The 17,375-nt window shown below is 36.9% G+C and overlaps 1 protein-coding gene across 2 annotated transcripts in view; it reads left to right on the top strand.

Moving 5' to 3' along the window:
• Nucleotides 1-17,375, top strand: part of LOC127856016 (uncharacterized) — a 37,747-nt gene that overhangs the window by 17,258 nt on the left and 3,114 nt on the right. Inside the window, exons 3-9 of one of the 2 annotated variants that reach the window (XM_052391982.1) lie at nucleotides 2,620-2,774; nucleotides 5,356-5,511; nucleotides 7,053-7,182; nucleotides 11,739-11,861; nucleotides 13,008-13,122; nucleotides 15,849-16,024; nucleotides 16,824-17,358. In XM_052391982.1, the coding sequence (XP_052247942.1) occupies nucleotides 2,620-2,774; nucleotides 5,356-5,511; nucleotides 7,053-7,182; nucleotides 11,739-11,861; nucleotides 13,008-13,122; nucleotides 15,849-16,024; nucleotides 16,824-16,896 (928 nt within the window). In that variant the 3' untranslated portion in view covers nucleotides 16,897-17,358. Of the gene's footprint in view, nucleotides 1-2,619; nucleotides 2,775-5,355; nucleotides 5,512-7,052; nucleotides 7,183-11,738; nucleotides 11,862-13,007; nucleotides 13,123-15,848; nucleotides 16,025-16,823; nucleotides 17,359-17,375 lie in introns of those variants that run through there. The other variant, XM_052391981.1, reaches the window with a different exon arrangement.

Here is a 17,375-nt window from a genome sequence, read left to right as displayed (position 1 = left end):
TGAATACCAAACTCCAGGGATGACATTATGCTAATTTTGTGAACCAAACTCCAGGGATGACATAATGCTAACTTTGTATACCAAACTTCAGGGATGACATTATGCTTACTTTGTATACCAAACTCCAGGGATAACATAATGCTAACTTTGTATACCAAACTCCAGGGATGACATAATGCTAACTTTGTATAACAAACTCCAGGGATGACATAATGCTAACTTTGTATAACAAACTCCAGGGATGACATAACGCTTACTTTGCATAACAAACTCCAGGGATGACATAATGCTAACTTTGTATACCAAACTCCAGGGATGACATAATGCTAATTTTGTAAACCAAACTCCAGGGATGACATAATGCTAACTTTGTATACCAAACTTCAGGGATGACATTATGCTAATTTTGTAAACCAAACTCCAGGGATGACATAATGCTAACTTTGTATACCAAACTCCAGAGATGACATGATGCTAATTTTGTAAACCAAACTCCAGGGATGACATAATGCTAACTTTGTATACCAAACTTCAGGGATGACATTGTGCTTACTTTGTATACCAAACTCCAGGGATGACATAATGCTAACTTTGTATACCAAACTCCAGGGATGACATAATGCTTACTTTGTATAACAAACTCCAGGGATGACATAATGCTAACTTTGTATAACAAACTCCAGAGATGACATAACGCTTACTTTGTATACTAAACTCCAGGGATGATAATGCTAACTTTGTATAACAAACTCCAGGGATTACATTATGCTAACTTTGTTTAACAAAGTCCAGGGATGATATAATGCTTACTTTGTATAACAAACTCCAGGGTTGACATAACGCTAACTTTGTATTCCAAACTGCAGGGATGACATAACGCTAACTTTGTATACCAAACTTCAGGTATGACATAATGCTAACTTTGTATACCAAACTCCAGGGAGGACATTATGCTTACTTTGTATAACAAATTCCAGGGATGACATAACGCTGACTTTGTATAACAAACTCCAGGGATGACATAATGCTAACTTTGTATACTTAACTCCAGGGATGACATAATCAGTGTTCATTCTGGGCAGCGCCATTGCGGGATTCCCGCATCAAAATATTAATGGGCGCATTCTTAAGAATATCAGTGGGCCAGTCGGGCGCAAACATAATATAATTGGCGCATTAAAAATTATATGAGTGATTTAATTATAAAAACCAATGCGACGGAATCGTATTGCTAATTTTAAACACTTGTCTGCTGAGTCTAAATGTTGATGGAAAATAACCGTTGCTTGGCTACCGCGGGCGCACTGTGTTAAATCCTGCACTTCCATTGGTTGATAGATGTCACATGTAAGCAAACTGTGTATACTTCATCAGAAAGTGTTGAAAACATTTGTCAACATATTTTGTTGTGATTTTCAAACATTTTAAATAAAAAATAAAGTGTTTAAACATGTCAAAGTGTAAAGCAGAAAAGGAGAGCAGCGAGGGACGAACTCTCCTACATTTTTTAAAAACAAAAAACCAAGGGAATGTGAAAGGGCTTCTGATTAGGAAGGTGGCAAAACAGCAGATGCTTTGGCTGAAGCAAGTATGCCTACATCGTCTGCTGGTTCAAGCGAACAAATGAAAGGTTCGGAAAATGTAGATGATCATAAATTCCAGAAAGGTTGGTTAGAGAAATTTACGTGGTTGTCGTACTATGACACAAATAATTTAATGTTTTGTGACATTTGTAAAAAGCATAGTAAAAGTAACATGTTTATTAACTGCTGTTCGAATTTTCAGACAAGTACTCTGAATAGACATGCAGCTGGTAGTGATCATAAATCCTGCAATCAGGTGGCCCCTACAAAATCTTTAAATGGCCCACTAAATTTATGGCTGATGGGCCATTGGCCCACCAGAAATCTGGCCCAGAATGAACACTGCATAATGCTAACTTTGTATAACAAACTCCAGGGATAACATAATGCTAAGTTTGTATAAGAAACTCCACTGACCAGGGATGACATAATGCTAGCTTCGTATACCAAACTCCAGGGATGATATAACGCTAACTTTGTATAACAAACTCCAGAAATGACATAATGCTAGCTTTGTATACCAAACTGCAGGGATGACATAATGCTTACTTTGTATAACAAACTCCAGGGTTGACATAACGCTAACTTTGTATAACAAACTCCAGAAATGACATAATGCTTACTTAGTATAACAAACTCCAGGGATGACATAACGCTAACTTTGTATACCAAACTCCAGGGATGACATAATGCTAACTTTGTATACCAAACTCCAGGGATGACAATAATGCTAACTTTGTATACCAAACTCCAGGGATGACATAATGCTTAATTTGTATGCTTAACTCCAGGGATAACATAATGCTAACTTTGTATAACAAACTCCAGGGATGTCATAACGCTAACTTTGTATAACAAACTCCAGAGGTGACATAATGCTAACTTTGTATACCAAACTCCAGGGATGACATAATGGTAAATTAATTTAACTAAATCAACATTTTAAACATTGAATAATAAACCTCAGAGAAGACACAATGGTACCCACTGGTTCCTAGGTTAACTACACTAACCATCCTATGATTCTATTCTTCAGGGAAGACATTATGGTAACAGCAGGTGCCACTCAGGGCCTGCACCTGGTTGCCACGGTGATGTTCAACAAGGACATGCCTGTGTTTATGGAGGACCCAACCTACTTCATTGCTGTGAAGATCCTTAGGGAGGACTTTGGAATGAATATCATACCAGGTATCAGGCCTTTTATCAGCAATTTTGGTGGAAAAAGCAATTTTTGGGATCTGAAATGTTTTGCGCAAGAAGTCCACTGATTTGGGAAATACTAATCTAATAAGTATCTTTATTATGCCCCCCTTCAAAGAAGAGAGGGTATATTGTTTTGCACATGTTGGTCTGTCGGTCAGTCCGTCCACCAGATCATGAAACTTCATAGGTACATTGATCATGACTGGCAGATGACCCCTATTGATTTTCAGGTCACTAGGTCAAAGGTCGGTCTGTCGGTCGGTCCGTCGTTCGGTCCCTCCACCAGATGGTTCCGGATGATAACTCAAGAACGCTTATGCCTAGGATCATGAAACTTCATAGGTTCATTGATCATGACTGTCAGATGACCCCTATTGATTTTCAGGTCACTAGGTCAAAGGTCAAGGTCACAGTGACTCGAAATAGTAAAATGGATCATGAAACTTCATAGGTACATTGATCATGACTGGCAGATGACCCCTATTAATTTTCAGGTCACTAGGCCAAAGGTCAGGGTCACAGTGACTCGTTCATTCATTGTATGTGTATGTGTCCAAAAACTTAAACCTTGGTTAAAGTTTTATAACTCTTGCAATATTGAAGATAGCAACTTCATATTCAGCATGCATGTGTATCTCACTGAGCTGCACATTTTGAGTGGTGAAGTCAAGGTCAAGGTTCAGGTCACTAGGTCAAAGGTCAAGGTCACAGTGACAAAAAATGTATGCACACAATGGCTTCCACTACAACTGACAGCCCATAAGGGTGGCATGCATGTTTTACAAACAGCCCTTGTTTTTAATTTTGAAATTTTATTACCATATTGATTTGGGAATGGGTCTGTTTTACTGACCAGTGTGAATGGCTGTATAAGGCCTAAGCTATACTTATTAGTGTTGCTGAACAGCGTTTGTACTCACTACATTTACATTTGGATACTTATTGCCAGATTTATTGGCATCTTTGGGGTGCAATACTGGTCAGAATTTGGGGAAAATCATGTTTCTTGTTAAGCCCCCGGATCGAATGATCAGGGGTATATTGTTTTTGGCCTGTCTGTCTGTTTGGCATTGTATGTGTCTGTCATTGTATGTGTGTGTCTGTCCCAAAACTTTAACCTCGGTCATAACTTTTGCAATACTGTGAAACCATTTATTTTCGTGAGCACGAAATTTCGTCCTTTTAAAAAAAATGACTATTTAGTCAGCACTTAAATTCGTCCATTTCTGGTTTTGAAAAAAAAGCGTCCAATTTGTTTGTTATGTTTGTAATACATGTAATACGCGGTTGCGAAAAAATCGTGCTGGGGAAAGAGGGGTGACACTTGGTAGTCACTTGCAGGAGGTGGGCCTTGTTTGGCATATGCCAATTAACAAGTCTGTTATTTCAGGTGATAGTAACTGTCCCTTATTATTTTATGTCATTGACATGTTCTTTGTTATGATTTGCGAATAAGTGGGACTGAATAACCGTTAACGAGTGTTTTAAACAACAAAGCCAATTGCCAATTAGTCTTTTTCCATTACAATCACGGACAACCAAACATAAATCAATATGTTCTTTATTAATTTGTAATAAAAGCGCAGAATATATTTCAGTCAGGTGTTGATCACACATCGTCATATTTTAATTGCGTTAAATTATAGTATTGTCTTTAATCCGGATTCGCCGCGTGTTGGCTGTATAATCTGCAACACCCCTGAAAAACACAATACACACAGTGGGTAATAAAGTTGTGAACAATTAGCGCTAATCAACACTATTATACCTAAACGAAGTCAACGCATTCGATACAGCCTTATTGCATTCGCGTTTTACAGGAAATGTCAGTTGTCAGTACACTGTATAATGTACACCCCTTTGTGTCAAAACCGGATTTAACTTGAGTGTGAATAGTTGACTGTTTCATGTTCTTTGTATCAATACCATCCGGGTATCTGTATTATAAGTATACCAGTCTACAAACAAGGTGCGCGCTTCCGCATATGGGTATTCAGACGTTCAAAAAATTGACCTACGGTTTAGCGTTCACGCCGTCGAACGCATTCAGCAATATAACTCGTTTTTTTTCACTATTTCTTTACTTGAAAAAAATACTAGTGGCTTATAACTTACCTTGCAATCTTTTTTTCTCGCATTTTGCGAGTGTGCGAGTGTTAATTTCGAGCCCTGTGTATATGCGTGGATTACGCTGGATTTAAATGCCTCATGCCTACGGTAATTCAGTCTTATTTGTTACAAATAATATGGGACATGATTTTTCGTAAGGATCTTGAATTCGTCCAAAAAGACGAAAATTAATGTCTGACGAATAATAATGGTTTCACAGTATTGAAGATAGCAACTCGATATTTGGCATTTATGTGTATCTCATAGAGCTGCACATTTTGATTGGTGAAAGGTCAAGGTCATCCTTCAAGGTCAAAGGTCAAATATATGGCTTCAAAGCGGCGCAGTAGGGGGCGTTGTGTTTCACGAAAACAGCTCTTGTTGATATTGGAAAACGGCCTGTAAATGGCAGTAATTTTTTGGGGGGAAAAATCACGGAAGGAACACTGTATTTCAGTGCCAACCAACAGCGAAGGTATCAATGCAGAGAAGCTGGAGTCAATGCTGGTCCAACACAAGCCAACCTCCATTGCTGGACAGAAGACTCCGTTCTGGGGCATGGTCTACACAATACCCACCTTCAATAACCCAAAAGGCTACTGCATGTCTCCAGGTATTTTTATGTGAGAAAGTTTTGTTTAAACCTATTGATTTTAGCTCAATTGCATCGAACACCAAAGGCTTATTGAAACACTTTTTTGTCTGGTTCCTGGGTAGAACCCTTACTTGGTATCTTTGGGTGACATCGTACCAGATTTGGTAGGATTTTATTTTTTGTTTAAGATCTACATTATGAAAAGAAGCATCATTTTCTTTTATATTTTGAAAATAGTGAATTCATTTAGGTTCATAATAAAAAGATAAATAAACCTAAACTAAAAAAAGTAAAAATAACAATGGTAAAATTATTGTACCACGCTGCTGGGCTTTCATCACATGGTTGGTTATGAAGGCAGGGATTTGATCCAGCAATGCAGGTTTCAGTCAAATCTCTGAGCAGAGGTTGCAAAAAATGCATCCTCAATTGGGATTAACCCTTACAATGCGGGAACCGAATTTTTAAGGCCTTTGCAAACAGTTTGGATCCAGATGAGACGCCACAGAACGTGGCGTCTCATCTGGATCCAAACTGTTTGCTATTCTGATAGTATTCTTTGAAAAAAATCGAAGAAAATGCTAATTTTAGAAATTCTGCAGACGACATTTTAGCAGACAACAAATTTCCCAGCATGCAAAGGGTTAAACCTGTGAGTTACCTGTAACTAGGTGGACACCATATCGTCGCTGTCGTTCTCAAACCTCTTAGCTACAAAATGCCAACTTTTCAGGAGAGAGAAAAAAACGTCTCTTTTTTTTATAGGAAACCTCGTAGTTGCAAATAATTTTTTTTATGAAAACGTTTTTGTCAAATTTGTCCAAACGAAACGACGGTGAAATGGCGTTGGTATGACTTTTCGCCGGGAAAAAAGCCAACAATCATTCTACAACATTTCGTCACTTCACTTGGCTTTTTCAAGGGCTCTGATTGGCGTAGAGCTACGAGATATAGCACAAAACACGTGCCAGACTTCATATATTCGGAAAAGACGAAAAAAATATTTTGAAAATTTTGGAGCTACGAGGTTTGAGAACGACAGCAACGATATCCAATATGCCACTTTGAAATCTTGGTATTGTTGTGTGTTGAACTTTTGTACAAACAGCATAGTGCTGTTTGCTGCTCATCTGTTTACAAGTATTGGAAAACTGAAGCCTTTCAATCTAGTGAGAAAGGTCTTTAATTGTCCCCTACTGGTGAAACCGGAGGGGACTTATGGTTTGCGCTCTGTCCATCAGTCTGTCACACTTTTCTGGATACTGCGATAACTTTAAAACTTCTTCATATTTTTTTCATGAAACTTAAAACATGGATAGATGGCAATATGGAGATTATGCACGTCATTTCATTGTGTTCCTACGTCAAGAATTCTGGTTGCTATGGCAACAAATAAAAAATATAAAAAAGTATATAAATTCTGACAATGGTGGAGTTTCACCGGTAGGGGACCATATTGCTTGGCAATCTCTTGTTTTATTTGGTTTTCTAAGGGACTTCAAACACATCAAAATGCATTGCATAGCCGTAAATGGTTAATTTTCTCCCATATTTTGTAGAGCGTTGCAGAACGCTTATTCGGTTAGCGCGGAAACATGACGTCCTGCTGTTCACAGAGGACATCTACAACATGCTGCATTATGACGACAGTCCAGTATGTCCACCGAGACTGATGTCGTATGATAATCAGTAAGATTCTCACATGGCTGTGTTAATTTACCTCCCAAACCGACTTCACTTTAACCCAATTGTTGTAGTGCAAGTTTACCTCTCCCCCTAGTCCTTACTGTACTAACGTCCGAAGATAATAACCATTATTTCATAATATATATATAAGTAAGAGCATGAGATGTTGTGTGGATATTTACCCCCTTCCAACTATATATTCCTTCCTTTTTGGGAATTTTATAACTCCCAATTACCCAAATCAACCCACCAGATAATTTGTGTGATTTGTTCACATTACCCAACTCAACCCACCAGATAATTTGTGTGATTTGTTCACGTGATGATTTGTATGTGTTTGAATTGTTGCCTTATTTACCCTCTATCAAAAATCTCAACTTTTCACTAATGTTTTATAATAAAAATTTTTCAAGAAAAGTCACATTTGATTTTGTTATGCCCCCCGGTAGGGTGACATTTAGTAGTCGCAATGTCTGTCCGTTTGTCCGTCCTGCATTCCGTTTTCTGAAAAAAAAAATACGCAACACTTTAAGATATAAAGCTGATTTTTGGTATTTGAGTCTACCTACATGACCAACAGATCATGTGTGGTATTTTTGACAAATATCATTAAATCAATTAAGTAACAAAACTGTTAAATTCGGATTGATAACAACTATAACACATAACAACAACAAAAATATTGTTTTGTAATTTGCCTGCCTTGAGGTTTGAATCTTGGAACTCCTAAATCAAAAGCTAGCCTTGTTACTGCAACAAATTTGCATAGAAGTTTAAACACTGTCAGTAGTACACATTTTTTCTAATATTCCATGAAAAGAGTTACACTCACTTATTTCTCCATAATTTGTTGATTAATTGCAATAAACCAACATATAATTTCAACATTTTTCTCAGTCATGAGTGTTATTTTTGCTTGTTCCTATTTAAAACATACATTCTTTGTTGAATTAAATATAATATTGCATGGAGTCATCAAAGTACCATTCGTGTGAACTTTTTAGCTCACCTGATTGCTCAGGTGAGCTTTTGGGATCGGTCTATGTCCGTCGTCCATTCGTTCCTCGTTGTCCGTCCACATTTGGTTGTAAACACTCTAGAGACCACATTTCTTGTGCGATCTTCATGAAACTTGGTCAGAAGATTTGTCCCAATCTTACCTTAATCAAGTTTAAAACTGGGTCGTGCTGGGTCAAAAACTAGGTCACTAGGTAAAAAAAAAGAAAAACCTTGTAAACACTGTAGAAGTCACATTTCATGCCCAATCTTCATGTAACTTTGTCAAAATGTTTGTCTTAATGATATGTTGGTTTAGTTCAAAAGTGTTTTCGGTTTGTTGAAAAACAGGGCCGCCAGTGGCGGGGCAGTTTTCTTAAAAGGTTAAAAAGGTTAAAGGTGCGGTTTATAGTCTGCTTTGATAACGTGCGCATCTTCAGACGACTTTGACATTCTTTACCAACATGACCCCAATCTATAAACAAGAGCAGACAACTGTAACAAGCAATTTGTTACCTTTTTATGCTTAGAAAATTGAAAATTTGGTTAAGTTTTGTGTTTAGGTTCGCTTTATTTCTAAAGTATCAAAGCTTTCATACTTGCAACACTTAATAACTATCATAAGGGCACTGTGCAGGCAAAGTTATGTAACTCTGACTGGCATTTTGACAGAATTATGGCCCCTTTTATACTTAGATAATTTAACATTTGGTTAAGTTTTGTGTTACGGTCCAGTTTTCTCCTCTAAAGTATCATAGCTATTGCTTTCAGACTTGGAACACTCGCTAACTATCGTAATGGGACTGTACAGGGCAAGTTGCATAACTCTGGTTGGCATTTTAACAGAATTATGGCCCTTTTTTGTCTTAGTAACTTTGAATACTTTGTTAAATTTTGTGTTAAGATCCACTTTACTTCTGAAGTATCAAGGCTATTGCTTTCAAACTTCAAATACTTTCATGCTATCATGAGGGTACTGTACCTGGCAAGTTGAATTTGACCTTGACCTTTGAATGACCTTGACTCTCAATGTCAAATTAATACATTTTAATTAAATTGCCATAACTTTTTTATTTATTATCAGATTTGATTCATACTTTGACAAAACAACACTTACCTTACATAACACAATGGACTCCACCCTAACCATCCCCATGCTCCACCCCAGAATCTCCCTTCCCCCCCCCCCCCCCCCCCCCCCCCCCCAAACAATTTTTGTTTTCCTTTTTTTGTGAAAGATCATTAAATAGATGACCACAACCCCACATTATACACTCCTCTCCACCCCCACCCCCACCCAAAAAGATTTTTTTCTTTGAAACATGGTAAAAAAAACACAAATATTTAAAAAAATAAATAATTGAAGGACCGTCCAACCATCCCACCCAAGCTATAGCTATCAAACTTGAAATTAAATCTTATTACTTTGTTTTATGTCTTTACAAATGCTCAATAGATCGTGGAAAATATACCTGAACTCAGAATCGTCTTTAAATTACAACTTCTTTAAAACATAAGCGATCAATATGTTTCAATTATGGTCCTGAAACCGGACCGGGGGAAATCTGTGCCCTTGCTATGATTAGCACAACACAACTCGCTTGCTGCGTTTACTCTTTTATTCATTCATTATAAGTTCTCATAATTTCTCAACAAATTCCAGCCTCCTATTTCAAACTGTCTCTCTAACTTGTAACTTACTTTCTATTTTTTTCTTACTGATTTCTACTTCCTTCCTCCATAAACTAACTTGTCACTCTTTTGAAACCCTTTCATCCCTAATACCAAGTCACACCCACACATCTCACTGACCAATCATATCTCTCATTCATCCATCGATCATACAGATCCTTAATGCCAAGTCACACCCACACATCTCACTGACCAATCATATCTATCTCTCATACAGTACCTTACTTCCTTACTTCTATAAGACTGTAATTAATTAGCACCTAGTCTAAGAATCTTTATTCACAGTCATTCTTTATAGCTAGAACTGATCAGCATACAGTCAGCACACAGTCTGCATATTGAGTGTGAATTTAACATGAGAAGACTTCCAAGACTGATACTAACACAATGTAATCAATATCAAGTTAAACATGTGGTTCCAAGTAACCTTCAACTGCAATTCAGAAGACAAAGAAATCATATTTAATAACTATGATATTGTATGAATTTATAATGCACTCAATCAAAATCATATAATAATAAAATAATATTTGTAACTCTGTGACAGTCCTCTTCCACTTAGAATATGACTATATTACCTTGACCTTATTGAAAATGAACAATTTCCCCATGATGGCTTACGTTATACTGTCAAGCACTCGAATAGTCGAGTGCGCTGTCCTCTGACAGCCTTTGTTTTGATAATCATACACCGTCAGCTCAATACATTATATCCATGGTAAGAATAAGCTGATCGTGCTGTAAATACCACAGAAAGGTACCATGCTTTTGCCCCATCTACATGTATGCCTGATTAAGTGTGGACCATTTCTTCATATATCACACAACTTTAAAGTGTTTACCGTTGATGCATTTAATTTCATTGACAATACAATTTTTTAAATCATCAACTAATCTTTTGGATCTTCAATTGTGTGAATGTTCAATGATACCTGATATAAGATTTCAGACATATACATTTGTTTGGCGTTTTATTTCATTTTTCAGCAGACTCATAAAAATGCATGGAAATGATCGTTCCACTAATAATAATGGTTTTACAGTTATTTTCTTAGGTTTGAAAACTGACTGCAAATAAACAACCACTTTTTCAGTACCAATTTAAACAGACATATTTTTAAGTCATTAGGCGTTCAGAACTACAACTAAGTTGTCGTATATTTACGGCGCTAGGAATTCACACTGTAGATTATTGGACTCCTATAAACGACGCTAGCAACTCCACTGTAGATAATTGGACACATATACAACACTAGGGCTGAATGGGTAAAGCATTTTTATTTAAGCTCAATTGCATCAAAAGCCGTAGGTTTATTGAAACTCTCAAATCAGTTCCGTGGGTATAACCAGTACTTGGTGTCTTTTGGGTGAGATCTTGAGAACACTCGAACGTTTTTATTGATTCTGGAAACTCCTGATTGCTAGATGGACACTATATCCATTATGCCGCTGGGACCTCTTTGTATTTGTACCAAAACTGATGCCCATTGTGCCTTTTCATTCATGGCTGCAAGATTAAAATGATTTGCAACTGTAAACCCATCTTAAACGTTTCTCCATCAGAAGCAAAGAGAAAATGGCTTTTGCAAATAGCATAAAACCAGAACAGCCTGCGAGTAACTCGCAGTCTGGTCAGGTTGTATGCTGTTTGCTTCTCATCAATATCTAATGGTTGAAAATGAAGACTTTAAAACTTGAATTTAGTAAGAAAGATCTTTAATTAAATTTAACTTACAAAGGGACCACAAATGCGTCAAAATATGTATCTTAACAAGTAAAGGGTTACGGTGTTGGTAAAGATTGCTGTTAATCAGTTAACCTCATTAGTTTGAAGCAATTATTTGGACCTGTGTTAACCGTCCTATTTTAAGCACGGATGAAGATTTCCAGGGTCATGTTCTCTCCAACTGCACGTTCTCAAAGATTCTGGCCCCTGGACTTAGGCTGGGCTGGATTGAGGCGCCCCCTAGGATTATGAAGTATTTAGAAAAAAGGTGAGATCAATCAATAATTTTACTTTTTAGCTTGGCCTTGGGAAGAAAAGGCAATAGATGATATTAGCCTCGGCGTCGGCTTTCAAGCTAGGTTTAAGTTTTTTGTAAGTTACTTTCTCAAGGATAGCTTGAGGGATTTTATTCAGACTTCAAACATGCAATTTAATTTGAAAATGATCCCAAAGGTTAAGTTTGGTAACTGTAGTTTTATTGAAAAATATGTTGAAAGTAGGGGGCCATTACAAATTTAGAAATGTTAGCCTACACTATATAGGCAGGTTACATCGGGTTATTTCAGTAAGCTAGTTTCTCAGGAATGGCTAGAGGGATTTAAGTGAACTTTGTTACCTTTATTCTCCATTAGAGACCCCACTAAGTTTGGAAGTTTCAAATTTGCATGTTTACAATAAAGGGAGATTTCGGTAACCTAGTTTCTGAGGAATGTCTTACAGGATATTATTCAAACTTGTAATATTTATTTTTCTTATTGAAATGACCCTATAAATTTGAAATGTTACATATTAGCTTTATAGACCGGTTACAGCTAATCATGTAGAATCTTTGAATAGAAAACATACTCCACGATTAAAAATTGAGATGTTTGTGATAACCATGCCTTACAGACTAAAATGCAATATCACTTTATGTGTCCCACCATGAAAGTAAATGTCCCAACAATATGTGCTCAAAATGTTTTAATTTTGGCAGAAAAAATATGGTGTGTCTTATAATAATTCATTGATAATTGGAAGAAAACTAATAACAAATGCATTTTAGATTGCAAGGAACTGCATTGACAAGTGGATATGCATGCATAACAATTAGTGTAAAATAATTCACTTGAAGGTTATTTATGCCCCCGGTAGGGTGGCATATGATAGCAGTTGAACTGTCTGTCAGTCTGTCCGTCCGTCCGAAAACTTTAACATTGCCCATAACTTTTGCAATATTGAAGATAGCAACTTGATATTTGGCATGCATGTGTATCTCATGGAGCTGCACATTTTGAGTGGTGAAAGGTCATGGTGATCCTTTTATGGTCAAAGGTCAAATATATGGCTTAAAAGCGGCGCAGTAGGGGGCATTGTGTTTCTGAGAAACACATCACTTGTTTATAATAAAGTTAATATTTTCTGACCTTTACAGTGCTACAGCCTGGAGTGGTGGGGCATTTAACCATTATACATCAAAAGTGATAGCATCAGCCTTGAAGGAAGGCTTGATAGCCGAGCACTTGAATAAGCTCAGGAAAGAATATAGGGTAAGTGATAGCAGGGCACTTGAATAAGCTCAGGAAAGAATATAGTTTAAGTGATAGCAGGGCACTTGAATAAGCTCAGGAAAGAATATAGGGTAAGGGATAGCAGGGCACTTGAATAAGCTCAGGAAAGAATATAGTTTAAGTGATAGCAGGGCACTTGAATAAGCTCAGGAAAGAATATAGGGTAAGTGATAGCAGGGCACTTGAATAAGCTCAGGAAAGAATATAGTTTAAGTGATAGCAGGGCACTTGAATAAGCTCAGTAAAGAATATAGGGTAAGTGATAGCAGGGCACTTGAATAAGCTCAGAAAAGAATATAGTTTAAGTGATAGCAGGGCACTTGAATAAGTTCAGAAACGAATATTGGGTAAGTGATAGCAGGGCACTTGAATAAGCTCAGAAAAGAATATTGGGTAAGTGATAGCAGGGCACTTGAATAAGCTCAGAATAGAATATTGGGTGAGTGATAGCAGGGCACTTGAATAAGCTCAGAAAAGAATATTGGGTAAGTGATAGCAGGGCACTTGAATAAGCTCTGAAAAGAATATAGGGTGAGTGATAGCCGAGCACTTGAATAAGCTCAGAAAAGAATATTGGGTAAGTGATAGCAGGGCATTTGAATAAGCTCAGAAAAGAATATTGGGTAAGTGATAGCATGGCACTTGAATAAGCTCAGAAAAGAATATAGGGTGAGTGATAGCATGGCACTTGAATAAGCTCAGAATAGAATATAGGGTGAGTGATAGCAGGGCACTTGAATAAGCTCAGAATAGAATATAGGGTGAGTGATAGCAGGGCACTTGAATAAGCTCAGAAAAGAATATTGGGTAAGTGATAGCAGAGCACTTGAATAAGCTCAGAAATGAATATAGGTTAAGTGACAGCATGGCACTTGAATAAGCTCAGAAAAGAATATTGGGTAAGTGATAGCAGGGCACTTGAATATGCTCAGAAAAGAATATTGGGTAAGTGATAGCAGGGCACTTGAATATGCTCAGAAAAGAATATTGGGTAAGTGATAGCATGGCATTTGAATATGCTCAGAAAATATTATAGCGAAAGTGATAGTAGAGCACTTGAATAAGCTTAGAATAGAATACAGCCTGATTGATAACAGAACACTTAAGTATGCTCAGACAATAGTATATCCTTTGTGACAGCAGAGCACTTGAATAAACTCAGAAAAGAAAATAGCGTTGATGGGCACTTGAATATGTTTAGGAAGGAATAAAGTGTAATTGATAGCAGAATATAAGAGTATAATAAGTAAGGAATATAGTCTAAGGAATAGCAGTGTTTTATTATGCCCAGAAAGGAATATAGAGTACGCTACATAGTGTTATATGGGCCTGGTATCAGGAACATGCTTAAGTCAATATTGTAACTCAACTTGAGTTTTTCAATGTTTGAGTTGAGTTTGATCAAAATGCTTAATTTAGTGTTCACATGCAATTGTTTTGTGTCTGACTTTAATGATGTTTTTCGAGGAGGAATATGCACATATTCTTATAGCTGAGATTTGAGATGTTTATGCGCTGACCTACATTCTCAATACTCAGTTGAATGTCAATACTCAGTCGAGTGTCAATACTCAGTCGAGTGGAAACTCAAATCTGATTTTCTGAGTTGAGCTCAACAATTGAGAATGTTTATGATACTTGGTGATAGTCATTGGTGTTGATGTATTTAACACTGGTTTGTAGTACCTCTAGCCCACGTGGCAGTCATGTTTATCTTTGATACCTGACACAGGAGCGCATGGATATACCATGTTGACAAGCTTTAGTTCACATGTTAGTCACTTTTTATCTTCAATATTTGACACAGGAGCGCATGGATATACCATGTTGACAAGCTTGATTTCATATGGTAGTCACATTTATCTTCAATGCTTGACACAAGTGTGCATGGGTATACCATGTAGACAAGTTTAGTTCACATGGTAGTCACTTTTTATCTTCAATATTTGACACAGGATCGCATGAATATACCATGTTGACAAGCTTTAGTTCACATGGTAGTCACATTTTATCTTCAATGCTTGACACAGAAGTGCATGGATATATCATGTAGACAAGCTTTAGTTCACATGGTAGTCACATTTTATCTTCAATGCTTGACACAGAAGTGCATGGATATATCATGTAGACAAGCTTTAGTTCACATGGTAGTCACATTTTATCTTCAATGCTTGACACAGAAGTGCATGGATATATCATGTAGACAAGCTTTAGTTCACATGGTAGTCACATTTTATCTTCAATGCTTGACACAGAAGTGCATGGATATATCATGTAGACAAGCTTTAGTTCACATGGTAGTCACATTTTATCTTCAATGCTTGACACAGAAGTGCATGGATATATCATGTAGACAAGCTTTAGTTCACATGGTAGTCACATTTTATCTTCAATGCTTGACACAGAAGTGCATGGATATATCATGTAGACAAGCTTTAGTTCACATGGTAGTCACATTTTATCTTCAATGCTTGACACAGAAGTGCATGGATATATCATGTAGGCAAGCTTTAGTTCACATGGTAGTCACATTTTATCTTCAATGCTTGACACAGAAGTGCATGGATATATCATGTAGACAAGCTTTAGTTCACATGGTAGTCACATTTTATCTTCAATGCTTGACACAGAAGTGCATGGATATATCATGTAGACAAGCTTTAGTTCACATGGTAGTCACATTTTATCTTCAATACTTGACACAGGAGCGCATGGATATAGCGTGCTTGTCCCTGAGGAAGTACTTGCCCCAAGACGTGAAGGTAGACTATCCGAGGGGTGGCTTTTTTATCTGGCTGGAATTACCTCCCTCCGTGGACACAATGCTGCTTCTGAAACTGGCTGTGGAGAAGTACAAAATCAACTTCATATTTGGTGCTAGGTATGCACACAGTCTTAAGTAATATTTAGCTTCCAAATATTAAACTCACAACAAACTCTTTAAGAACATTATCCATAAGTAAACAAAATTATATTGATCACATTTCCTTGACATGCTTTTTTTATTTGAAATGTGTTATGTTTAAATGGCGATGTACTGCTTGTATTCGCCAATAAAATTATCTTAATAGTTTGCTTGTGTAAACTTTTGCTGTTTTCAATAGTACTGCAATTCTATAATTGCAATTAGTTAACCTACTCTTTCTATTAATAGTTTACCTGGTTTATCCATTCTAACTGCTCATACTCATAATTATTGGTTTAATGAGTTTATTGTACAGTGGTATAATTCCTTAGCACTTTATAATATAAATTTTAACATGCAGTTGAAATACTCTTATTTATAATCCTTTTAATAATGTTTCCTTTTTCACAATGTCATGGTTTATCACGCTATTTGCCCAAATCCCAAATACAAAGGCACAGGTTGTAAAATATAAGGCAAAAAATATCACTGAGCGTTGTAGGTCGTAGGTGTAACCTATGAGACTACAGTTAAACCTGACTTAAAGGTTACCTGTGAACAATGGTCACCTGTTCACAATGGTCAGTCTTGATCCCCCCCCAATGAAAATCCTGTTATATTACACCTGAGAATAACGGTCACATGTCTACAGCAGCCAACTGCAACTATAATTCACTCCCAAAACCATATTTAACCTGAGAATTGCGGTCAGGAATAGGTTATTTTGATGCAAAAAGTAAACGTTTAAAACTGCATTGTATTTATTTACTTTCAGTCCGTCCATGTGTCAGTCTGTTCATCCAAATCCGGATCCTGCTTTAACTCAAACAGTTCAGCTGCATATCTGATTATATGTTGGATATTTGAAACAAGTCTTGTAATGTATGCATCATAAAAACTAAAAATATAGAATAATTGCGATAACAGTTTATTTAACGCATAAACAATGATTTGGTGGGTAAAAAACAAAGCGAAAAAGTGATTTAACTGGTTTTGTTTCAGCACTCTTGGGGAGAAGGGGAGGCAAAAAGCGATTAAAATGAGCCTTGTTCAGAGAAAACTGGGCTTAATACATGTGTGTTTTATGGAATTTTTTGTTTAAAGGAATTGTCTTCTGAATAAAAATCCAGTTTGGGCATAAAGTGTGGTCCCAGAATAGCATGTGCGGATTGCACAGGCTAATCTGGGACGACACTTTATTCACATGCATTTAGTCCAATTTTCCCAGTTTAAAGAAATTGTCTTCTGAACAAAAATCAAGTTGAGAGGGAAAGTTTGGTCCCAGATTAGCCTGCGCTAATCTTGGAGGACACCATGAACGAGGCTT

Source organism: Dreissena polymorpha, chromosome 13 (assembly GCF_020536995.1).
Source record: "Dreissena polymorpha isolate Duluth1 chromosome 13, UMN_Dpol_1.0, whole genome shotgun sequence".
NCBI lineage: Eukaryota > Metazoa > Mollusca > Bivalvia > Myida > Dreissenidae > Dreissena > Dreissena polymorpha.
The sequence above is the reverse complement of the archived record's forward strand: the minus strand, read 5'-3'. Positions and strand labels throughout refer to the sequence as shown.